Genomic DNA, 25,209 nt, shown 5'->3' with positions numbered 1-25,209 from the left:
TCACTGCCTACATCCTTCTCATTTCTCACACCCCCCAGGCTGGGCTGGGTGCACTGGGGCTCAGTGTCACCAGCTCCATCACAAACACAGCAGCTCTGCAGGGACAGGTACTGTGGGGCAGGGGTGGGCTGTGCAGCAGAACTGCCAGTGTAGAGCAACAACAGGGACAGGTTCTGCATTTCAAAAAAGCCCCTTGTTGTCACCTTAATTCCTGCACCACCATCAGCAGGTAAAAAAGCTTCCAGGATAGAGCACCTCTGCTTTTTCACAGGAGACATCTGCTTTCCAGAACATCTTTTGACTTCCCCACAAAAAGAGCACTGTGCCAAGGAAGCAAGCCTCACTCTCTCAGCACCCCCACTCTTGGGGCAGAACAGGCCCCTCCTACCTCAGCGAGGTATCTCTCATGGTTTAGTCTCACCAGTCCCCCTTGCAACTGGACATGGTCCTGGTTTCACTGGATGCTGGAGCCCTGTAATGCCCCCAGGGCCCCTCTGGCAGCCACAGCACAGCAACTTCAACCTTTTCTTGCCATACAATGCCCAGGAAAACACGTCCTCTCCCCAGGGGGATTTAAGCCCATGGAGGTGGGTGTGACACCCTTTGCTCAGGGGTAGCTCATCAGCCCATCAGCCCCATCCCAGGCCTGCCTGACCCAGCTGTGCTCGAGGCTCTCAAAAGCCAACACCAAACCAAAACAAAATGGTCCTTCATTTTATTTACAACTAAATCGCAGCTGGGGAGGGAAAGAGAAAGCAGACCAAAAAGGAAAATCTTGCTAAACTTTTATATTAACTACCAGTGCATGCGTGCATCTAATATTTTCAGAAGTATGCTCTGGTCTTCTCTAGGTTTCTTTAGTTGTCCTTACTGTATTTCCTGTTTCTCTGCTCATGTCACAGGGGATCCTGCAGCCAGACATTCGGCTTCGTGCCAGCTGTGTGTCCCTGTGTCATAAAAATCCCATTTTTTATATTAAGGGGTTCATTAACTTCATTGTCCTGGCCAGGTCCCAGTTTGAGTATGTACAATCCCTCCAAATATTCCTCTCTTACTTCAACCAGAAATGTCTATTTAAATTACTTCCTGCAAACTATTTTGGACTTTTTTCCATGCCTATTTTTTTTTTTTTGATTGCAAAACAGCTGTCACTTTTCACCCAGGAGATGGTTGTATTTTGATGTCACATTAGTATCTCTATCCTACACAGTTATCAAAACCAGTAGAAACCTACCTCCAGGCAAAGCAACCTGCTTACAGTTGAGGAAAAAATTTTGCATCTTATTTACAGGGAAATTCAAAAATTTTGCACACAGAAGGAGTACAATGTAGAAGGAAAAACATAACAGTTTATTAAACGTGCTGTGATAAAATATCTAGATACAAAATAAATTATGTGCTCCAACTGGACAGACTTATAAAATGGTTTGATGACTCAAGTCTATTTAAAAGGTAATCTAAGCAAGCTGTGACTGCACAGACATTGCAACTAATCTAAAAGACATTAAAGTTTCCCTGACCTCTTAGAAGCAATCAGTTGAGCTAAAAACCTTATCAGGAGACCATGCTTGGCAGAAAACATAGAAACATATTTCAGTTAATGGTTCAGACCCACCTTGGTTGCTCTGGAAACTGACCACGGACTCTAAATTCTATCTCTGCTGTACAGTGCATTACTTATAGTACATGAATAATGGATACTATAAACAAGCATTACAAAGTGAAAATTCAGTTAACAATATTATGGAGCTTCCCTTCACAACTGTAGTTCATGAGAGATACAAATTTTATGGTTCTTATCACCAGCAAAAAAAATTTGCATATCCCATCACAGAGTTCTTGCAAGAACCCATTCTGCATTTCTTATCTCAGGGTTTTTATGCTAAGAAATACTGCATTAGGTCCAGTAATTTACATTTTTCCAATAAAATTCTAAACACATATGCAGTAGCTCTTTATTGAGTGACTTCATGTTATAAATTATAAGCTTGGAAGGAAATACATTAGGACAAATATTGACTTCCAAATAGTCACCATGAGTGAGATTTTATCCTGGTATTGAATTATCACACCTCTTGCCTTTTATAGCTCTATCTTATCTCCCAGTTACTATTACTTTGTGGCAAGTAAGTAAATAAATAACACTGCCTCACTTCTGACAGTTTGATTCATTCGGTTCCATGCGGCAGAAACAGCAGGTACAAGTCTGTGCAAGGGTTTTCTAGCAGCTCTGCTCAGACAGACATTTTGGCATCTGCAACTATAATTAACAGTGCTTTCAGTGTGTCCCATCACTGCAGGCTTTACTGTGGAAGCAGCAGGTGAAGTCCAGTGCCTGTTGGAAAAGATTAGCAAAAAAAGTAGCAGTACTGCTCTGGGATGTCACTGAATGAACACTGCCTGTTCATTCAACACATCTGCTCCATGGTTTTTCAGCAACTCTTTAGTGGATAATCTCAGCCTTTACTACCTTAACACCACAGTTACATGTGACATCTGGTTAGGAAACAGGAGCTCTGGTTGCAGTTACAACTGGATGACTCCATACTCCCATCTCCCCCGCTTCAGAAGCAGCGCTGAGACTCCCCAAAAACCAGCTCAAGTCAGCATGGAAATATAATTGGTGCAGCCTATGGACAGAACCTGTTGGCTAAAGAACTGCAGGAATACAGCAAAATCTGCCCAAAAACAGAGGTGGGGAAAGAACACAGGTAGAACATCTTGGATACAGCAGTCTTCATGCTCACAAAGCTCCTGAATGGAGAAAGTGCGTGTCAGCCCTCACTGTGCCTCCAGCCCAGGGTGACTCTCTGTCTCCACCCCTTGCCTACAACCCAATGCCACCTTGTGCCCCGACTTGTGACCACCCTGGCTCTCACACCCTCCTGTTCACAGCTTGGCCGTGCTTTCCTTCCCAGGAAAGGGCAAGGAAATGGCTGTGACAAACTCTGCTTCCACAGCACCCGGTGGATACACATGGGCACAAGAAAGGCAAAGGGCCTTGGAGGGACACACAGCGAGGAGACCAACAGCAGCACAGAGAAAGTTTCTTCCCTGATGAGGAAGGCCAGGGTGCAGCAGGCAGCTGGCTCACAGCAGGTGGAAGAAAACACGTGAATCCAAGGATGTGTCTCAGACGTTCTGGGTCATTCACTTCCAGGTCTAAGCTGGACAGCTGAGTTATATCTGAACTCATTTGTCAATTCAATCTGCTTTGTGGGAGTCAACAAAACCCAAGCTGTTGTTCCAAATATTTATTAAAAAATAACTGCAAGTGGAAAAGAAATATCAATAAGCAGTCCAATGGCAGATTTATTACAGTTTTAACAAGTAAAGGGAATGAATCTACTTTATGAACAAAAATAGCAATAGGAAAGTATACTGAACAATTCTTAATTAAACAATAAAATGGAAACAGCATATGCAATACACATTTATATATAAATATATTGGTTACATTCTTCTTAAATAGATTAAACAACATTCATTAGCAATATCCAAAAATATTTCTTCATGGCAAGAGAATCATCTTCTTTCACAGCACTACTGACTCTCCACAAGTTTCCACTACAACAATCTTAGACTTTGGGGCTAGAATAGGTATTCAACACCACCAGGTCAAATCTAGAGCAAGTGATTTGAAATCACTTTATGTGAGATCTCAGAGAGAGTTAAGGCCAGGTATGCAGCAGGTGGAATTGTCAGAGCATGATTTAAGCGGTGGGATCCCCTTGAAATCTCAAATTTGGATTAAAGCTAGATTCCCACAGGTAAACTGTGACACTGCTCAGGATTCCCTGTTATAACACACTTCCCTTTTTCTGTAAACAACTATTAACAAAAATAAATTCTCTGTACCCTGTTAACCACTTCTTAACATAAAAATAAGGAGCTGCTTGGGTAGTTTTTAAATAAGTCAATATAAAACTCTATCCTATCCTAAGTGCTGCCTCTATCAAAGTGCTAGCAAATGGCACAGTGTTCGAGGCCATGTTCCCTGCTTTTCATGGTTCATATTGCAAACCTCAGCTCCAGCAAGACTGAGCTCAGGACTCCAACCATGGTGGCTGCATCAGCCCGGCTCTGGGCACCTTCACTGGGCCACCCAGAGCCCTTCTGAACAGGTCATGCCAGGGCTCTTTGTCCTGTCAGATGGACAGTGCCCATCACAGACTCATCCCCACCCTGCAGTGGTAGCAGGGCCTGGACGTTCAGGGAGCTGCTCAGATCCACCCCAGCACAGCAGGGACTGAGCCTGTGCCCTGTGGAGACCTGGGCAGGAGTTGGGCTCAGACCCAACAGCAGAAGATGAGCAGATTCCACTACCATTTTGCATAGTTTGGTTCAGTGACTCTCTGTGAGTCCTGGAGAGATGACCTACCACCCTTCTGCTGCTCCCCTTCCTACCAGGTGTAGCAGGGACTCTCACAGCTTGCCTGTTTGGGACCTCTTTGGACTTGGTTTGGTTCAAATACTTGCTGGCTGTTACTTCGGAGCCTGAATAAGAAATAGTGCAAATACAAGCTTAAATAAAAAAAAAAAAAACAAACCACATTGCCTTCACTGAACATTCAGTTAAAAAGACAAGGATCCGTAAAGATGAAACCCCAGTTTTAGGGTATCTGAGATATTTGGCAAACATGCACAAGATTCTTCATGATTGTCTTAAAGGAGTAGGTTTCCCTTGGCGCTAGATGCCTCAAATTATTTGCTAATGTGAGTCTAACTAACACTGTCGTGGCTAATCGCAAATGACTTTGAAGACTAGTCATGGAACACAGGACATCTCCCTGGCGAAACGGGACAAACACTCCCTGCAGTTATGGATTCCTCAGTGCTTTTCTTATCCTAGTTTAACTCCAAATGATTTTGCTTGCATGGAATGGTGTGAATTCACCCAGGGTGGTTTTTCTGGAAGGCGAACAGACCACGATTTTTTCTGAGGGTCAAAATACCTTTATTTGGCCATGCTCAGGCATATTAAGAGGCCAAAACAGAACTCTGTTTGATTCCTATTATGGGAGGCTGGCTGCAGTGCATTTTAAAACAACAATCATCTGAAGTGGCTGAGATGTTCAAGTTTGAAACTTCATAAAGCGCCAGGGCACTCTACAAATGCAGGGACCCCCCCGGTACTGCAGAGACCCCACATGGCAGCAGGCACACTGCAGAACTCATGCAGAGTTTCTTGGCCCACTTAATGAAGGGGCTTAACTTCTCTCAACTCCTCTTCCCCCCCAAAAATCAGCAGAACAAACATTCAGCAGCAAGTTGCTTTAAGCAAGCAACGCACAAATGGCTCGCTATCTTCACTATGGATTAGGCACACAGCCCGGCCAGGGGTTTGGGAAATCCTACGTGCCTCCATCTCCAGGTGCCTACATGATACTGCAAAATCTCAGTGTTTCAGGGTTCAGCCCTGGGAACTAGTCCTGCTTTGACTAGAACCAAAGAGAAAAGACCACTGTCTTCAACCAGGGGCAGGGCTGCCTGCTGTCCTCGCCGGGGGCTCAGACCTGCTCCTCTCCCCACTGTGCCACTCGGTGCACCTGCACTAAGTCAGGTGTGCTAGCCTGAAGGCAGAGTTACACCAGGGGGAGTTTTACCTCTTGATTTTCTGGGACAGTTTCAAAGCAAGATCCACATATTTAAAAGCATAAAGAGATGAATTCACAATGAAACTAAGAAAACAAAGAAGTCATCATATTTACAGAGAGCTGCCATCACACACACTCCATTAAAGAAATAGCTTTATCTTTGCCCATGTGCTTGTTACTAATGTGATAGTGGACTCCCCAGCACTTCAGGACATTGTTTCCAATCATACAGATAGCACACTTCAGGCTTTAACAGAATTGATGCATAATTATGCTTAAGTAGCTTTTGTCTCCCAGCTCCATGCGTTAATTACAGTTTTATACATGAATAAAATTTAAAAAAAAAGTCCACTTTTTCTCCCCACAGCAAATTCATGTTCTGTGGTGGGCAAAAGCAGGGATTTTTGGAACACTGCCTTCCCCTTCTCCCTTTTCCTCCAAGTGTAAATGGTACTGGAACCTAAAAGCCAGCATCTGCATTACACAGATGGGACTCTGCTATGTTCTTTTTTTTTTTTTTTTTATGATGTTCATGTAGCAGTGACTTGTAAGAGACATTTGGAATGAATGCTGGCCATGACAGGATACTGCCTAAATTAGAATCAGGCTCCAAATATCTTCCTGCAATTAGATTATGTTATACGTTATATTCTTACTCATGGCCTGGGAAGGAGAGTGCAAGGGTACTTAATATTTGTAGATATTCAATTAAAATGAGTGCATCAGACACTCACTGGTCTGGATTCTGCCTGCCTCACATCTAGTCCAGGCTTGCTTCTAAATCTTAAGAGGAAAGAAAAAGGGAAATGAACGCACACACAGTGGAAGTCACCAGGCCCATACGTACGCCTGCTGGCTAATACAGCCTTTACCTAACTAAAAGGTAAAAAGCCATGCAGTTTAAACTTCATTTTATATAGTATGGGTTAAGTTAATGCTAGAAAAATAGAATTCAGAGGGAGGGGAGAAAGGTTTATGTGTAATAAATGGCAATTTTGCTGTCTCCTGAAGGTTGCATTTCAAGCATAACTGCATTTCTCCATGCACTCTGAACGCTTCCCTTTTGGGGTATTGGCATGCTTGTGGCAAAAGCAACCAAACCTATTAATGAGGCACACAGTGAAAGACGGTACATGAAAAAAAATCAGTCCTTTCCATTCTGACATTCCTCACTCGAAGCCTTGATGCTGCAGCAGGAAGCTAAGCATGAAAGGTAGCAGACTCCTTCCTTGCATGAGGGGCCAGGCAACACCAGCTGTGCAATGCACACAGCTAGAAAGGCTCTTATATACTATATATACAATTGTAATCCAGAATAAATAGTATGTCCTGACTCATAAGTGTATTTCAGCGTGGTTGTTGTTGGTTGTTATGGCTGGAGAATGCTTGCTTTTCATCCCTTCTGTCCCGCCCTTGGACACGTCGATGAACAGCAACCTGGGAGTCCACAGTGTCAGCAATATCCTTTTGTACTCCTTCCTAAAATTCTGGTTAAGAAGCCCATAGATCACAGCATTGAGGCAGCTGTTGAAATAGGCCATAAAATAGCTCAGGACAAAAAGCCATTCTGGAATGTGTGGCTGCACTTTTGAAGGATTAATGGAAACAGCAAGGCCAATAAAGTTTAATGGTCCCCAGCACACAGCAAAAAGGACAAAAACCACAAACATAGTCAAGAAGTTCCGGATGTCAGCTGCTCTGAGCTTCTGCTTGCAGTCTTGTCTCACCCGGTGTTTGACCTGAATCACTAAAATCCAGATCCGTAGGTAGCAAAACGTCACGACGGACAGCGGGACGATGAAGTGAACAACCACCACTGTGATGGTGTAGGACGTACTCACCGTTTGGGCAAAGGTGCAGGAGTAAATCCGGGGGTCATACTGCAAGGAACCAACAAAGAAGTTTGGCACAATGGCCACCACCGTGAGTATCCAGGTCAGGCAGAGATAACAGCAGGTGTTCTTCAGGTTGAAGAGCTTGTCGTACCGAAGGCTGTGGCAGATGTAGCAATAGCGGTTGATTGCGATCGCCGTGATGTTGAAAATGGACCCAATGACACTTAAGCCCATCAGGAACCCGCTTATCTGGCAGTGGACATTTCCCATGGTCCATCCATTATGGAAGATGGCACTCAAGATCAGAGGGTATGGATAAACTGCAACCACAAGGTCTGCGACGGACAAACTGACGACGAAGATGTTGCCTACAGAAAAGAAAAAGAGACCACGAGAGGTTAATGTACGTCCAGATAGACAACTTGCAACTCAGAACTCCTCTTTAGGCCTAACTCTTCTCATGGGCTTCACTCTAGTCTCCTTTTGGAACTTGAAACCCTAGGGCAGCACACTAGAAAAAGTAGTGGTTTACCAAACTCTGCTACTTTGAGGTGTATCTGCGGTGGTGTAAAGGAAAACATTACTAGATAGTAGATCTATATAAATGTATATAGAGAGAGTGTATATATACAGTAGAGGCTATGTGTAACACATTTAAGGTGTTAACACCTCTGCCCTTATGTGATACAGGCAACATCCCAGCCAACTGTTCACACCTGCACTTCCTCTTCAAACCCTCCTATCCTGCTGTCTACTAAAGTACACATATTTTTTAAAAAAATCACTAAAAAGAGGTATTTTTCTGTAGTATCCATGAAAGGACTCTCAAATCTCAGTTCAGCCAGGTCAGTGGCTTTAGCACTTGGAAAACACACCTAAGGGCTGTTGGAAAGCATGGTCGCATTGCCATTGCAGTTGGCTCATTGCTATGTTTGTGCCAACAAAAACCATCAGGACAAGTCAACGGTTCATATCAGGCCACTGCATGCTGACCGGAAAACAGTCCAGACTTGAGAACAGCCCCTGGCACTGTGGAGCTGAGGCAGCTGACACAGTGTCACTTAAAAATAAGTATTAGTGGAGGTCATGTGGAGTGCTGAAATCTTTTCAGAGAGAAATTTTACATAGAGAGGTTTACCAGAGCACACAGCTTCTTTGGCTGCCGGGCCTCGGTGCTGCTTTCTTGCTGATTTAATAACTTACTGAGAGCTCTATAAAATGCGGTCACCAAAGCTGGTCCCTATGTAAATAACTCCATTTGTGCCGCTGGTTCTAACCTGTGATGGTGCAGGCACCACAGAGATGGAACGCTCTTCTGAACCAATTTTATTCATTCTATCAAAAATATGCACTTCAACAAAATGCGTCCCCAGCACCAGGATTTCATTTTGGAAAGCTTTTCCAAAACCATTTTCAAGGCAGAAAAACAGAGAGGTATCAGCAACCCAATTTAGGAGACTTCCAGAGGATGCCTGGAGACAGACTCAACTGATAGGACCACAACTCTTCACTTGGATACACGTTTAAATACACACACAGCTGGAGAGCAAGTCTCTGCCTTTGCTGGGGATGAGAGTCACATTCAGCACCCAGTTCTGAATCAGGCAAAACAGAACAAAGCTGAGTATTTCCTAGTTAAGACAGCACATCAGTGGATTTAATCCAAAGCTTAGTAAAATCATAGGGAAAATTATTAGTCTCACATCACTGCCAGCTGCTGGGATAAATAAGCAGTCTCCACCAGTCTTTCTTCACTAACTTGAATAGTTGTATGGAAGCAAAAAATATAAAGGAAAAAAATCTATAAAAATAATATTCACACGATGCTCTTCACAGTTTGGATTCAATCCAAGGGCACAGTATTATGTGTACTATTTTGACACGACTTCATTGCATGTTGCTCCAGCGGGGAGAAAATGAGATGGTTTTATCAAGAGAAGAATAATCTCCTCCACGTGGGGAGCAAACTTGCCCTCCTCTGCCCCAAGCTTTCACCTTGCAGCCTCAGCTCCCCTGTCAGCTGGCACATCTATAGGCCCCATAAACCTCATGGGCCACAAAAGCCCCTTAATCTTAAGACATTTAATCTTAATTAAAAAATAATGAAATAATAATAATTAAAAATAATTAAAATTCTAATAAAATCTTAACAAAAGATTTCAGTTTTCTAATGGTGCTCGTCTGTGACCGGTCCACTGGGAGAAAGACGGGACCTGGCCTGCACCCCATGTCCCCAGGGGCTGGCTTTGCCCACAACAAAGGGCTTGGAGTGCCTGGTGGGAAAGCTGTTGCCATGGGCATCCTTCACAGCAACCCTGTCAAATACCCCTGGAGTGTCCCTCCTGCTTGGGGATCAGCCCAGTATGGCCAAGGTGGCACCACCGGCCACCATGCACAGGTTCCCAGGCCATGCACTGATGTTCTGTGCTATTGGTTAATTATTAAAATAGGAGTAACTTGGGTTAAACATTGCTTCAGCCTCACAATCCCTGGTTTGCTGTGAGACCACTGTGTGCCGAGCTCTGTGGCAAATAGCTCATGTCTTTCCCTCTGGAGGATGAGATGAGACCCTCATTCCCAAGGACACTGCAGAATATTAAGCCATCTAATGTGTCTTTTAGGGAAGGTAAAGACCAGTATCCTACTGGATACATGATCTTCATCACTGCTTTTTTTACATTTTTCCATGATAAAACAAAAGAGTCTTGCCCATAAATAATACCATCAGGACTCTATCTCCAACTTAAATTTATCTGCTTCTGTGACACTATTTTCAGATGTATCATTTTATCTTTATTGGCATGTGACTGTATTTCCTTATTAGCTTTCACATTTTCCGTTCCTTTTTTAACTTCTACTTAGTATAAACTGGTTTGTGTGCCACTGTGCTCCATCCCCCAGTTATGGAGTAACACATAAATAGGGAGGAATGGTGGAGAAAAGCATGTCTAACACATGGATACTGGTAATACAGACTTGGCTACATTTTCAGAGAAACTATAAATCCTTTTATATTACAGAAGTCCAACTCAAAGCTTAGATTATAGAGGTACAATACACTGTTCACAGTGTAATCCACAATTGTTTGGGAAAAAAACCCCACCCCAAAACAACCTGAAGCCTAGCTGCTTGAGCAGATTATAGACATGTGCAAATAATACAAGTGGGAATTTATCCCAGAACATCTTCTACCCTAGTATTCCTGTCTTTGAGCTCCCCCTCTCCCTCCCATAAATCTATTTCTGTTCATTCTAACTCTGCTCCTGTACTCCAGCAGTTCCCTGGCGCTGCCTCTCATTTTGCCTGGATTATCCAATGACACAGTTTATATGAGGACTTATTGTCAAGCCCTGGTTCTAAGAAATGTGGAAATACCTCAATGAATTCTGCAAATCAATAAACCACATACGTAAAGCTCTTCACTGGCAGGCTGCCCCAACAGCACCTGACTTTCATTCTGTGGTACTGTTCCACAGAGATTAACTGAGCACCGCTGTAGAAACAGCAGGGTCACTGGCCCTGCCTGCCTCAAGAGGCTGTTGGAAATCCCCTGGTGCTCAAATTCCAGTCCTAGAGATCCAGCCTCTCCCTACTGTTCCCACACAGCAGCTGTGGGCTGTCCTTTACAGGCTGTGGTTTAGGTATCCTGAACCTATAGGAGAGGGTAAAAGGCAAGGAGAGAGGAGGGAGGTAAAATATTTTTATGAAAATTGTCTCTTTTTCTACATCTCAAAATGTCCAAAGCAAGCACCCAAACCTCTTGTTTCTCTGTTATCCATATAAAGCTCTCTCACATTCACATTCTTTGCTGAAGTATTACACAGCTACAGAACTGCTTCCTTCAGGTGAACAAGACAGAGATGCTCAATGCAACCTGAAGTCAGTACTGTTATTTTGTAAAGCCAATGCTGAAACTGAATTGTCCTGAATGACAGTATTTGCACCAGAAATACAGTTGTGTGGATCAACTTCTGCTCAGCTGGCACAGTCCAGCTCCAACTGAACCTGCTGTCCAGGCTGCCCCTTCCTCCCAGCCACTGTGCAGGGATTTGAGTCCAAATAGACAGTGCCCAGCACGGCATTTTGAGGCAAACAAAACCACATACAACAGCCTCAAAGGTGGCAAGTGAGAAGCTGACCCATGAGCACAATGGACATGAGTGCCAGGGGGCTCACTGCATGACCAGTCACCTTGCTGCTCCAACCTCTTCCCAGCAGTGACATCAGACCCTGGCATCTGTCCAGCTGCTGCCAGAATAACTGACAGCTGTAGAAAAGCAGGTCTAAAAACCTACATTGAGGAAAAGGTGCTAAGATACACAATGACATAATGCTAAAAGTTTATTGGTGTGACTGGTATGTTTGCAGTGACTTTTTACTATCATAATGATAAGCCACAGCTTACAATAAATAGAATCTTAAACTTTATGTTTGTTCATTCAGGTTTTATGAAAAAGTCAACAGACGCATGTGTCCCAGATAAACTGGAAGTAAGACACACGTCAACCTCACAGAGATATATACATAATGAGGTTCAGTAAACAATTTAACAGGCAATGACTGTAAAGCAAGCCTCTGATGACCACTTATCATAATCTAATATTCTCTGTTTAACCCTCCAAAGCTTATGCTCACTGCAAAGCAGAAACAAAATGTACTGTTTGCCCCAAGCGAAAAGATAAAAGTCATAAAGAGCTTTATTCAGCATGCAACAAGACTCTTTATTACCTCTGATAGCCTCCTTTTCCTGTTTGTTTTTACCTGCCACTTTGCTGTGTGATTGCTTGTGTGTCACTAACCTCCAGCCTACAGATCTGAAGTGTGTTCTGCAAACTAAGTGGCAGTTCATAGAAAACACTTTCCGATCAATTTTCTTCCTTTTATAACATAAAGATACCATTGACCACGTGCAATCATATTGATCGTGTACTGCTGCAATTTAAACGGGTAACAATGCCCTGGTGTTGGGGGATGCTGATCCTGCAGCCCTTGCTCTGACAAGCATTTCTTATATCACCAACTCTAAAGGGTCATTTCTGGGGTAGACAGTATTTACCCCACCAAAGCACATTAAGAACCATCCTTCTGTTGGGGACCATGACCTATGGCACTGCTCCATGCAAGCTCCCGGATTCCAGGGCACTGTGAACACCACACACAATGGCACAGGAGGAATCCCAGACTGTTAACTGCCATCTCTTTCCACCGTTCTGATAAGCACTAATACATCTGACATGCCCACATGACAGCCCAGCATGTACTTACTCATTTTGACAACTGAAAATGTTTGACAGGGGAGCGCAAGTGAAAACTGGAGAAACTCTCCCTGAGATACAGGCAATAGGGGGGAAAAAAAATATTTGTTGTTCAATTCATTAATCCATAAATTTTAATTGAGGATTTTATTTGTGTATTTAGGGAGTCTTTTCAAAGAGAGGAATAAACAAAAGAAAGGAAAAGGCATTCAATTAATTATCTGTTATCATTACTCCATTAGGATTCAGAGGGGGATAAAGCGTGGTTTCCTGTAGTTAAACAGACAGTGCAGTTGGGTTGCCAGCTGCTCTCAAATCCTGACAGTGCTGCATAAAATGATACAGAGGGTAATAACACAAAGGACAGGAGGTATTGCCAACCCATAGTATCCTTAGGACATAAGGTTAGAGAACACAGAAATATCCAATTTAAGGACATCATCAAGGTCCTAAAAAATGCGTAAAACTCCAGAATAATTTAACTTTTTCCTGAAAATAGTCCTTTGAGATCTCTTGGCACAACCGTGAAGACAAAGAACAGCAGCATGTGCTGGGCTACCATTACCTTGTTTGTTGGCATCATTCCCCATGGGAAAACTGTGGGCACTTAGAGCTGCTCCCTGCCTTGTGCCAGCCCTGTAGATGCACAGGAGCAAGGCCAAAGCAGTGCAGGAGGCAGTCTGCAGAAGGAACTCTCCTCCTCCTCCTCCTCTGTCTTCCTTGACCAGGCGCTTTGGCATCGTTTTGGAGCCACGACCATCAGTTACATGAGCCTTCTCATCAGTACCTCGCTCCAGTTGTGAAAGCTGCCTTTCCCTCTGGACCTGTGAGAGAGACTTGCTTCCAGGAGGAGGAGAAAAACCTCCCAGTATTTACCAGAGAAGAAAGGACCAGCCCTCCCCCCTGTTTCAATTACATTTATTTTGTTATGCACCATATATTCTTTTGGCTGATGGCTAAAGAATTGCTTACATTGCCAGGTGAAGGACTGGATTACTGGATTTTACACTTACTGTAGGTCATGACCTTTTAATTGTATTGCTGCCAAAACCATATTTGAGCCATGCCTTCAGCTGCTCTGATTGAATGCAGCGAAGGGCACGAGTTGCCAGTGCTCACACCCCAGAGATTCATAACTTTCCTCTGGCTAAGGCCAATGAGATTCACAGTCCTGGCTGAGCTCAGAGGTCTGTGGAAATGGGTTGGAAATTAGAGACCAGCCCTGTTCACATGATTTCATATCTTTCCTTATATCAGTTACCCTTACAGTGAAAACAATGTAAAGGGGAGGATTTTTCTCTGGCTGTGACGCAGATGGTAGCTGGACATTCACTCTTGAATGAATAAAAAGTATTTTAATTACATCTTCTTCTGAACCCTTAAAAAGTGGTCAGCCCTCTTCTGTACCAGTGCAGAGCGACTTCCCCATTTTCAGAGTTCCAGATATTTTATAAACAAAAAGAAGTTCTTAGACCATCCCAGAGAAACACTGTTTGGCAAGTTTCCCCATTATTCCTCATTAATCCTAACATGTCCTGCTCAGCTTAGGCAAACCTTCCCGAAAAGATGATCTGAACACAGTATAAAGAAAGGGGAAACAATGTAAAGTTGACATTTTACCTACCTCCAAAAATTTTCAAATTTCTAAAAATACTGTTTTCTGTTCAGTTAAGTGCCTTTTAATGACTTCTTCCTGTGTTTTCCTGGAAATTCTGACCCTTTTCATGAGGGAAAACCACAATGCTGCAATTCTTCTGGATTTCTAAACTTAGCTCTTGTTAGTGTGATGTTTTTCCTGGATGCAACTATGACCACTGAATCTGCTAGTAATGGAGGAGGAATAAGTGGTGGTCTTGATCCAGCTCTTAATAAATACAAAAAAAGTGTTAAAAAGTGCCCCTTCTGGTTATGTGCTCCAGACTCCTGACATTTCACTGTTTTATCCACCGAACTCATCGCCTGCACTAAAGCTGTGAGATAGAGAGCCAATCCACTTAAAATCTTGGTTCTTCCCTGTATCAATTCCAAATTCTTGGACTAAAGGTGGGCCTGGAAACACCTCCTGCCTTCACAGCAAATCGCAGCAAGGCTGATGGAGAGCAAGTGTCGGAGGCAGGAGGCCCTTGGGACAACCCTCCAATTTGCACCGAGCAAGAGGAAGCATCAGCACCTCTGTCAGCACCAGCTGAGCCTGCATGGCACTGGCTGCAGTGTCTGACTCTGCAAGGACACCATGGCTGATGGACACCTACTCACTACAGCAGCTTCTCTTGGGAGATAGTGGTCTCTGGGAAGAGTCTAAACAAAACCCCATGCAGCCAAAGGAGAGTGAGTCCAGGTACCTAAACTCGCACTTGACACCTCAGATACCAGTGCCACCCTCTGAATTCCAGCTGTCTCCTTCTGCCTGAAATCCCTGCTGAGTGGCTCTATGTGATTTTAAGAAGTCACCTAATTCACATCCAGGCTGTGTAGGGAGTGCAGGCCAATGCCCCTATGTTTACCCTCCCATACTGGCCACATGGGCACAGGGGCAAGCTTTACCAGCCCACGTTAATTCCAAGCCCATTATTTCTCACCTGGTTTGTAAAGTGCCCTGAAAGAGGAAAGGCCCTGTATAAACACAAAACATTATTATTGCCAGCATCCATTGAAATGACAAACCAACATCCATCCTCTCCAGGTCCCAGCAGCTGTACTGCCACCATTTGCCATCTGTTACTATTCTAGAAAAAAATCTGTGAACTCAGGCTTAATAGACTTAATAATGCTCTTTTGCAACTGTTGCTGGTCAAAGTGTGTTCCTGGCCTGGAAAGGGGTTGTGTGCAAGCAACCGATTCCTAGGCAGCTGTCAGGCAGAGCATACAGTCGGATGTGAACACACAGCTGATTTTATTGATAAAAATCTTGTCTGACTGCCCTGGAGAGCCCTGCTGAGCCACCACAGCTGAGCCCAGGAGCTGCTCCTTCTCCTCCCTGTGCCTCACCAGCATGGTTTGTTGACTAAACCTTGGTGACGGCACCAGCCACTACACCCACGGACATGCACTCAAAAGGAGCAGATGTTACCCTGCCACAATTAACAGCTTGACATCCCAGCCTTGCCATCCCAGGGATCAGTCTCTCTAAGTCCCAGCCTTTTCTGCTTAGTTGGTGGGAACAGGAGGTGGGTTTTTTCTTTGTAACTCTTTTTAGTTGTATATAGAAATGATGAACCTACTAAAAAAAAAAAGTTACCAGACAAAAATGTTTCTATCAGTGAAGGCCATTTAGCCTTTAATTCATTCTCGACCAAATCTTGTTCAAGTCTGTTAGAGGCAACACCTTTGCAGACTGTGGCAAGTCTGTTGATTAAGCCTTAGGATGGACTGAAGGAATTGTGTGAGGTGAGGACTGTCCAAGGCAAAGAGGGGGAGACTCCAGGCAGCCGGCTTTCCCAGGAGGTGTTAAAGGCCGTTTTATGAGGGTTGTTTGTGTACACACACAGGTTCACCCTGGGGCTGCATTAGGTTCCATGATACCAAACTCAGATGCCATTTTCAAGGTAGACCTTAATAACCTTTTCAAAAATTCAGACTTGAAACAAAGTAGCATTGTACAGAACCCAACTTCAGAGGAGAGCAAGTCGAGCTTAGTGCATAAGGAAAAAGCTCAGTCTGGACACAGACCAGCACAACACAGTGTGCTGCCCCGAATCCAGCCTCTAACAGACTGATCTAACTGACCTCTAACACGTACTGATCCTGGCATCAGTTATCTCCTCTAGCACTCTGTCCAACAAGAGCAAGAGACTAACATACAAAGTCACTTGCTGTACAAAGATAGAGGTAATTTTTAGACCAAAAAGGTAATCAAAATATGAAATAACTAAGCCTAAATCAATAATTAGAGGAATAGTAACAGAAGAGCTTGAGCTAAGAACAGAGTTACTCTGGGTACAGATACTAAGACAGAGCAGCTGTGCTCTGAGCATCCTCACCTTGGGGAGGCAGAGATGGGCTCACATGCCAGAGAAGGTGATCTGCTTTCCCCACTCTGGGTTGTTCTGGAGGCTGTTTCCCTGCCTAGCTGATCTTGCCTCCTCAGGAACTTAATGAATTTCAGTTCTCCATTGCCAAGACAGATTAGTCCATGCCATACAGATTATTTGGCTGAAACTCTTTTCTCATCTGTTCTGAAAAGGGTAAACAAATGCCATTCCTTGAACCAGAATCTGATCTGACATAGGTAGGGCCAGTCTGAAACGAATGCAGCACAAGTGGGCTTGTCAATCTGCTACCCCTGCAAGCTGTCTAGAAAGACATGAAATTTAAGTTGTACCAGTCTGGACTTTTCTTAAGAGTATTACAGGGTAAATATTAGGTTTATTAATGAAGAAAAGCTGTCTTGAAAGCAGGTGTCAGAGAAAGGGGAATGCAGGGATGTAAGGAAGAGAGCCATCATGCAGAGAGCTGTGGGATGCACAACCTACAGCAGGAGCTGCCTTGCTCATAGCCAAATGAACACTGCAGTGTGCCCTGACAGAGCTACCTTTCATGTGCCTTAGCAGTCCTTTTTTGTACAGCTTAGATTTGCCTTAAATCTGTCCTCAATGTAACGGCACAGCATCCTTTTCCTCTTGCTATAAACAATGTGTTGAGTAAACAGGCTGAAAATAGGGCTGGCAGGGAATGGAGGAAAGCAGACCTGCTTCTCTCCATCCTCACTCCTTGGATATTCCCCAGACTTAACCTACTTGGGTCTTCCTGTCTCATGCACCAAGTTTGCACTTGATCTGATCAGTCAATGGCTGGATGCCTCCCTAAATCATAGCTGGTCCCTCCTTGATTTGGGCTTGGGGTGAGGAATTCACTGGCCAAGCAAAGACATCCTGACCATGACTCACGGGCAGGGGCCAACACACTCTGGTGTCAATGGAGACATGCTGAGCATGTACCAGATTGCTCATAAACGGCCTTGGTAACAAACCAGCTCCACTCTGCTCAACTTTTGTTAAGTACTGCTAGTTAAGTACTGAACTGATTAGAGGTTACCTAAATGAAGGCTTGGGTGTTAGAGCAGTAGCAGGGTGATAATCATGGTAAGATATTTATTCTACTTCTGCACAGCAGAGTTTCCTAACTACAGTTAGGAAAAGAAATGTATTTGGACCCAAATTATCTCCAAGGTGATAGTCTCGTTGCAGGCTACAGCACAGTCCTGGTATGCCTTACAGTGCTGTGCTGCAATTGTGAGGCTTTTCTTCTGATGGCCTTAACGTGCTTTTTTTAAAAAATTGGTGGCCAGTGTTACAAAAGCAGGTTATACAAAAAACTCCCATGGGGTAGATTTAGATCACAGAATTCCATACAGCCCACGTGTGTTTCTCCTGTGTCCTCACACTAAAACTGGCAATGAGGCAGGTACAGCCACAGTATGCACATGCAGAGAGGATGAGGCTGGAAGAGAAACACTGCCATGAGGGACAGGAAATGACTGGGAGCTACTTACATTCCTGTTCATAGTTAGTCCTCCAAACCCAGCATCCAGCCCTATAGCAAGGAAAAAGTTTGAGCTACCTGAGGTTGAGCTTCACAATTTGCTAGGAAGAGGAGTAATACTCCTTACATTATGGATGAGCAAAGAAAGAGACCCAAGGTTTGATGGCTTCGTCAAGACTATGTGAACTGTGAGAGAAGTACTTCATGCAAATAGAAGCATAGAAAGTAAAAGAAAATCTGTTCTGGACCTCCTGGTCAATTCATAACTATTTACTAATCCCATTGGATTACTAATCCCATGGAGAGTTACTTTCACCTGCAAACACTTCAGGGACTCTGATACAACTACATCGGCAAAAGACCAATGCAAACAGTTAAAGTTGATTCAGCAGGAGCAATAATGATACTGGCAGGGGAAAAAATGCTCTCATGCCCTCCTTTTCCCAGAAAGGAGTCCAAAAATCAGTGTTTCCCAGAACACCGTCAAAACCTTCACTCCAGATGTTCCACAGGGTTTACAGGACTCGTGTCAAGGTTGGGTGGAGAAAGAGCAACAAGAAATGATCAATCACATGAGAAATTTGGACTAGAGAGTCCCAAATGTATTGCTGGGTGGCTTCTGTTTTATTCCTAAGGACTTATTAAACTTACTTATCTTTGAGGTGCAATGTGTGGGTCTATTAAAAGAGAAAATACGTTTTTGCATTAAAGTACACAGTAAACATGTTCCAACATGAATCTGTGTGAACAAATGGTTCAAGGGGGTGTGCTCTAACACTGAGCTCAGTGGGAGTCTAATGGTGGATAATATCCATCTGGCTTGAAGGTGAATAAGACTCCATGGGACTGTGACACCTCAGTGACTGGAGGAACATCTTGAAGTCAGAAGTCAGACTTGTAGGCAGCAATACATACGTTCAAAGGCACATCTCACACTTGTGGATAATAATTGATGAGGCTGGCAGACACTTCTGCTATCAACAGCTTCCAATACAAGAGCATCACTGCATCCTGCTCCCACACAATGTTTTGCCCTCCAAAAAAAAAAAAAAAAAGAAAAAAAGAAAAAAAGCACAGAAAGAATAAAAGATGCTGAAAAAAGGCCAGCCACATAAGCCAAAGAAACTCTGACGTACTTAGCTCAATTGCCTAATCCTGAAATACCCGAGTCCTACTTTCTCATCTGCAGTGATAAGGGCAGGCCTACTTTTAGAGTTGTATAATCACCATCAAGTGACGGTGCTTTCAGTGTCCCCTTAAAACTTTTCTCCCCATTTCCCTTTTTCCCTCTAATGAACTTTTTGAACTTTTCTCAGCAAGAAATAAATCAAAGAGATTTCTTCTCTCTGAAGCTACTTAACATCCACACCACCATATCTGAAAGTGGTAAAATGTAACTTGACTCCCATCAGGAACCAGGGAGGCTTGGAGAGGGCTGCATGCAACCCTTTAAATGTTAACCCTAAGTGGGCCTTTTAAGTCAACTGGTGGTTGTTAAGGGAGACTCTGCTACCCCCTTCAGTGTTTGTATAGCCAAGGGTTTGACTATGAAACCCATCAGCATCAGCAGAGTGGAAGGGACCCTGCAAGGTCAGCTGACCATCCCCCTCAGGAGGAGCATCTCCTAAAAATTACTGACAAGAAGGAGCATTTCTTCACTTGGAACAGGCTGTCTAGAGAAGTGGTGGAATCACCAGCCCTTGAAGTGATCAAAAACAGTGTGAATGTGGCAGCTGTGGACATGGTTTAGTCAAGAGCATGGCAGTGCTGGGTTAATGGTTGGACTTGATGCTCTTAGACATCTTTTCCAACCTTGATGAATCTATGACTCTATGACTTCTACATAGATATTGCCCTCATTCAAATCCAAGCTACATTCTACCCTGCCTCCTACAAAAAAGGGGTTTAGGCGTGTGCTGGTTGAGTAATCTCAGAAACAAAGGAATAACTGAACAGCACCTTCAGACAGTGTGAGATCTCCCCCCAGGCAGGGAAAAAAATAGAGGAAGAGCTATGGCTTTTCACACTGCCTTTTGCTCCTGAAGTGTTTGAATTTTTATCAGTTTTAGGGGTCACACTTTCATTTGCCTTCCTCTCCAAAGACAAGAGAAATGGTCAAGATTCCTAAATTTCTAAAAGAAAAACCTCTTTCTCTATGCAGTTTCTGAAAAGCTCTCTTCTCCAGTCCTATATTGCTTTATCTAACAACAGTATTTTTTAAAGAACTGTCATTCATTAAGCATAAGATATTAATTCCTGCCTTCAAGTCTCTTCAGAGCCATTTGTGACCCTCCATTTCCTCTCCTTAGCAGGATTCCCTGCTATTTTTCATTTAATTGCTGAAATCCCATGTTGTTATCTGTCATCAATAAAGTAATTTTGTTTATGAACTAACTCCAAATGAAGAGAAGATTTAAGGATGAAACAAAGCATGGGCTTAATATAGAGTCTTCTAGTGAGAAATGCTTGTCACAATCACTGATGTCATAAATCATAGTGAAATCTTAAGGGTAGTTGGAATATCACATATCATTAAAAATATCTTCCTGAAATGGGGCTGATTTGGCAGGGTTGGAAAGGATGAGAGTTCCAAGTCCTCGGCAGTGTAATACAGACGTATTAAGCTAGGCAACGAAAACTCTCAGCAGGTTGTCCACCTTCTCCTTCACAGGGAGCCCCAAAGGCAAGTAACTAGAAGCACACAGAGAGGACAGGGAGATGCGAGGCGAGGTTAGCATGCACTACAAAGATCTTTGCAGAGATTCTGTCAAAAAATTTCCTTGGCACATTGCTGGCAATGGACGAGAGTTTTGCACATTAGCGAGTGGAGTCCAGCAAACACTCTCTGCTTCCCAAGCAGAGCTGGCAGCATGGTGTGCTATGGTGTGCTATGGTGTGTATTCCCCCGTCAGGCATGGGAGTACACCAGTGTTGGCTGTACATTTATTTAGGCAGCTCTGAGAGCATGGGAGTCACCTTCAGCCTGGCAGGACCACCCTTGCACAACCCCGTGAAGTGCCTAACACTCAAATAGCTCAGTCATGATCTGCATATACTCCAAGGAATCAGGAGGTTATTTGTAACGTCAGAGCTAGCAGGAACGAGGATTTGCAGCTTCAGTAAGAGATTTACACAAAATAACAGAGCCCAGATCTTGCAGCAAACTCTTCAGCCTGAACCACCCAAGAGCCTCCCCAGAGACACACTGTGCACAGGCTATCACGTCACCCAGCTCTGACCACCCTATCTCCCACTCCAAGGGGGGAAGGTGAACCCCAAGGAGCACAGGTCCGCGTCTGCTGACTCAGCACGTCTCACAGCCTTCAGTTGGGAGCACAGTGGAGAAACAAACAGCATTTACTGCACCACAATGAAAAACAAACCCGCAGTGATTGCCAGAAGTCAGTGTCTTGGCACTGGGAGCACAGGGCGTGGAGTTTAACTGCTCACTAGGACAGGACAGCACCAAAGGGCAGAAGAGGGGAAGAAGTCGACTTTGGTTCCCTCAGGAGCTGAAAGTCTTTCCCAAATTCAGCCACACAACACATCCTTTAAAAGGAGAGCAATGGATTCTCCTATGTTGGCAACAAAGCAGAAACTCTCATGCCAGCAATGCCTTCTGATACTAGTTGTCCTTTTATCATTTATTTAGGAATAAAACTCTCACAAGGCAGAGTTTTATCAAATGACAAATAACAGCCATGGGGAAAAGAAAGAGAAAAGTGTTGCACTTCATTAAAACTCTGTATGACTCTAACAGCCAGAAACACACTGCCAAAGTGGCAAATACAGCTGAAAAGACAAGGCAGATCTCACAGTAGCTGTTAAACCAAATGGGAACTTGTTAAAATTAAGGGCCATTTTCCCTCTTTTCATCCCTCAGTCTGAAAACATCATGTAAAGAAATTCAACCTCTTATAAAGATAGACTGAATCATTAGCACAGAAGAGACATCAGACCCTTGCAAAGTTTTCAGATTAAAAGGTAACTCTTAATACCCAAGCAGCTCCTAAAACCCTATGAATATGTTAATCTGGTATCAGCTTAAATCCTCCAATAAATCTTACCAGACTGAATTTTACTGTTGTTCACTTGGCGTTTCAATATTCCTTCATAATATGCATGTACTCAGCAGTGACAGCAATGCCATCCTGGACCAGACCACGCGTTTCCTTCTTCCCAGATAGGTCAAGGCCCCACCCGTCACCAAATATCAGCACTCCCAAATTCTCTACACCACCAGGCACTGGTCTCACCCATGAAAACTGCTGGGATTGCCAGGAGGGAACAGGACTGCACAAGGCTTATACAAGTCACACCTGAAGTTGATTTCGTGGAGGTACAACAGCAACCACAGGGAGTTCTCAGGGCTGAAAAAATATCTTGCAAGCCAAGCTACACATTTTGCCGAAGGATGCTGATTTCCTGAGGGGATTTTGCTTCAACCAGGCCAAAAATAAACACTGACAAACCAAACAAATTAAGTACATAACCAGCCAGCCAGCTCCAGATTATCCCACAGCGGGAGGGTACAGTGCTGACAGGTTTTATTCTCTGTTTCTTTAGAGGACAGGAGGTGATTGCAGTGCGTAATTCTGCATTTAATTAGTCAGAGCTAATCTCGTATTGGAAAACTGAACCTAAGGACAAAAGTCCTTGTTTCAAGCAAGGACTTTTCCAGTTAATTGCCATATAGTATGAGCAAGCCACTGCCTCTGCTAGTAGAAGATCTGCCTCCCTTGGATTCATTGATACCTAAAAGAACAAGGATGTCATTCACTGCAAGGCAGAATAGAAATTAAAATATTTCTGACATGCTCACCTTCTGGCTCTGGGGTACTGCTCCCACCCTGAACACTTCATTCTGAACAGCCCCGTGCAGAGCGGGCTCAGGAGCCTGAGATATGCAAGAACTATCAAAAGAAGTGGCATAAAACTGGCAGAGGCTGTGGTGGTCCTGGCATTCCCCTCAACCCCCCACAGCAGGAGGAGTTTAGATGAGAAATGCTGAACTTCACTTCCCACACAATTATATGGAGTCGTTCCCCCACCATGGTACCAGAGGCGCGTTTTGCTGCTTAGAGGTGCAATGACTGGAGCTGCTGGCCCTGGAAAAGGATAGAGCTAGGAGGGTTAACATGGACTTCACAGTGTTCTGAATCAGAAGAGCCCTTGATTAACTCCTAACTTGGACTATGGCATCCAGCAGTTACTCTGCAGTTTCCACTTGACTTGAAATTCTTTCATGCTCTAAACTGGATGCAACTGAATACGGTCACAGGCAACGCTTCCATGCCTGCAGCCTGTGTCAGTTTACAAAACACTTGACAATCTCTTCCAGAGAAACCTCACCAGCTGATTTTTAGGGGATAATTTGAAAGGTCCATTGTGTGTCTGAAGTGTCCAAATCACACTGCATAAGAACAACCACACCGTTGTCCCCCTGGAACAGGGTAGAAGCTGCCTATGGCCTCACAGGTCAGCATCTGAGAAAGCAGTGGTGCAGCTCAGGGTAAACTATGAGTGTTCCTTGTCTCATTTATGCCTGTGTTGGAACAGAGGTGGTCACACACAGCCTGCAGACAATCCCCTCTTTGTAACTGGAGCCCAAAGCTAATTCCCTGTACCCAGAGACTATAGATTAAAGAACCGAGGTCCAGCCTTGGCTTCCCCTTCAGGCTCCTCTTGCTTACACATCTCCCACTAGGTCTTATTCAACAAAAAGCAGAACCAGCCTATGCAAAAATTGGTTTCATTTTGATGATCAACACTTTAATCTTCTGTACAAATGATGCTAAAGGCTAAGAAAATGAGAGCTAACATCACAACGCTATTGATACGTTGCTTCTGCTTCAAGTGAAACTAAGTCATCTTCAACATCTCAAATTAAAAGATGAAAACTCATTGTGGGCAAGAAGTTATTAGCAGAAGTCTCCTCTAAGCCATTACTTTTTCCATAAATCCTGATTGCTTCAGCAACACTGGCAAAGGCAGGGAAAATTGTCAGCATACACATTTCTTGGTAGAACTTGAAAAATCCAAGATCAGGAAATTAGCAAAGAATCCAGAAAAGACAGACACATCAGAAATATTCCAAAGGTAAAAAAAGTCCCCAGGAAAAAAAAGACCTCCAAGAAAACTGCAAGCAAATGCACCATGGAGACCAGGAACAGGTTTCCAGAAAAGGAAACTCAAAGCTGGCACTGAATAATAATGGACACGTATACATGCACAATTCATAGAGGCAACTTCAATGTTGCAGGCATGTTCTGCAGCAGCCTACAACAATGACTAGGAATGCATAGTCCCAGAAACGAGTTTTCAAAGAAATGGTACATTTGCAGAAGAAAAAAAAGCCTCCAAGGAAAAAAATAAAACTAAATGAAATCTGCTTAAAAAAAATTTAAGAGGGCAGTAAACCTGGTTTTAGCAGAGCAGCCACCATGTAATGCAGCAATACAGCAGTGAGATGGTGGGTTACCCAAATTGCAATGCAAGGAAAACAAAAAAAGTAAGACAAAGAGGCTGAGATGGTGTTAGATAACATAGAAAAATCAGTTCCCTAATGGATTTGATGCTGACTTAATCTTCTACTTGGCAGTGCCCTGAAAAGTCTGCTTTTTTTTGCCTTTCCTTATCTAAATGAAATTAACCTATTCCAGAAAATTAAGAACAATTTATCAGGCCACTGAAGACAGATTGTTTGTTGGATCTGGATCTGTGTTATTCCATCCAAAACATAAAATAAACTTGGTAATTTAAAAAACCTGAAAATGGGAGGATTGGCAAAGTATGGCATCTGGAGTGTCACTGCTCTTTCCTTGCATGCTTCCTGGCACACTCCAGTACACAGGTTGTACAAACAGCCTTTGGTTTGGAACAAGAGTGTTTGGCTTCTGCTACAACACAATTTTTGCATTATTACTTCAGAAAATGGAATTTCCAGTGCATCAACCAAGAAGAAATTTCTTAATGAACAAAATAGGAGCAGAATATTTCACTGTGGCTTCAAGCTCTTTTACTTTCTTTATAAAACTGAAG

At 43.6% G+C, this 25,209-nt stretch overlaps 1 protein-coding gene across 2 annotated transcripts in view; it reads right to left on the bottom strand.

Annotated features, from left to right (window-relative positions):
• Positions 1 to 1,367: 1,367 nt before the first annotated feature.
• GPR50 (G protein-coupled receptor 50) overlaps positions 1,368 to 25,209 on the bottom strand; it is a 44,554-nt gene continuing 20,712 nt past the window's right edge. The window contains exons 1-2 of one of the 2 annotated variants that reach the window (XM_027716492.2): positions 13,253 to 15,698; positions 1,368 to 7,800 (exon numbers count right to left, since the gene is read on the bottom strand). In XM_027716492.2, coding sequence (XP_027572293.1) covers positions 6,932 to 7,800; positions 13,253 to 13,427 — 1,044 coding nt within the window. In that variant the 5' untranslated portion in view covers positions 13,428 to 15,698 and the 3' untranslated portion in view covers positions 1,368 to 6,931. Of the gene's footprint in view, positions 7,801 to 13,252; positions 15,699 to 25,209 lie in introns of those variants that run through there. The other variant, XM_027716491.2, reaches the window with a different exon arrangement.

The sequence above is a fragment of the Pipra filicauda genome, unplaced genomic scaffold (assembly GCF_003945595.2).
Source record: "Pipra filicauda isolate LSUMZ 115617 unplaced genomic scaffold, ASM394559v2 scaffold239_size1682155_pilon, whole genome shotgun sequence".
In the NCBI taxonomy this organism is placed as follows: Eukaryota; Metazoa; Chordata; class Aves; order Passeriformes; family Pipridae; genus Pipra; species Pipra filicauda.
This window is presented reverse-complemented; position numbering and strand designations above follow the sequence as displayed.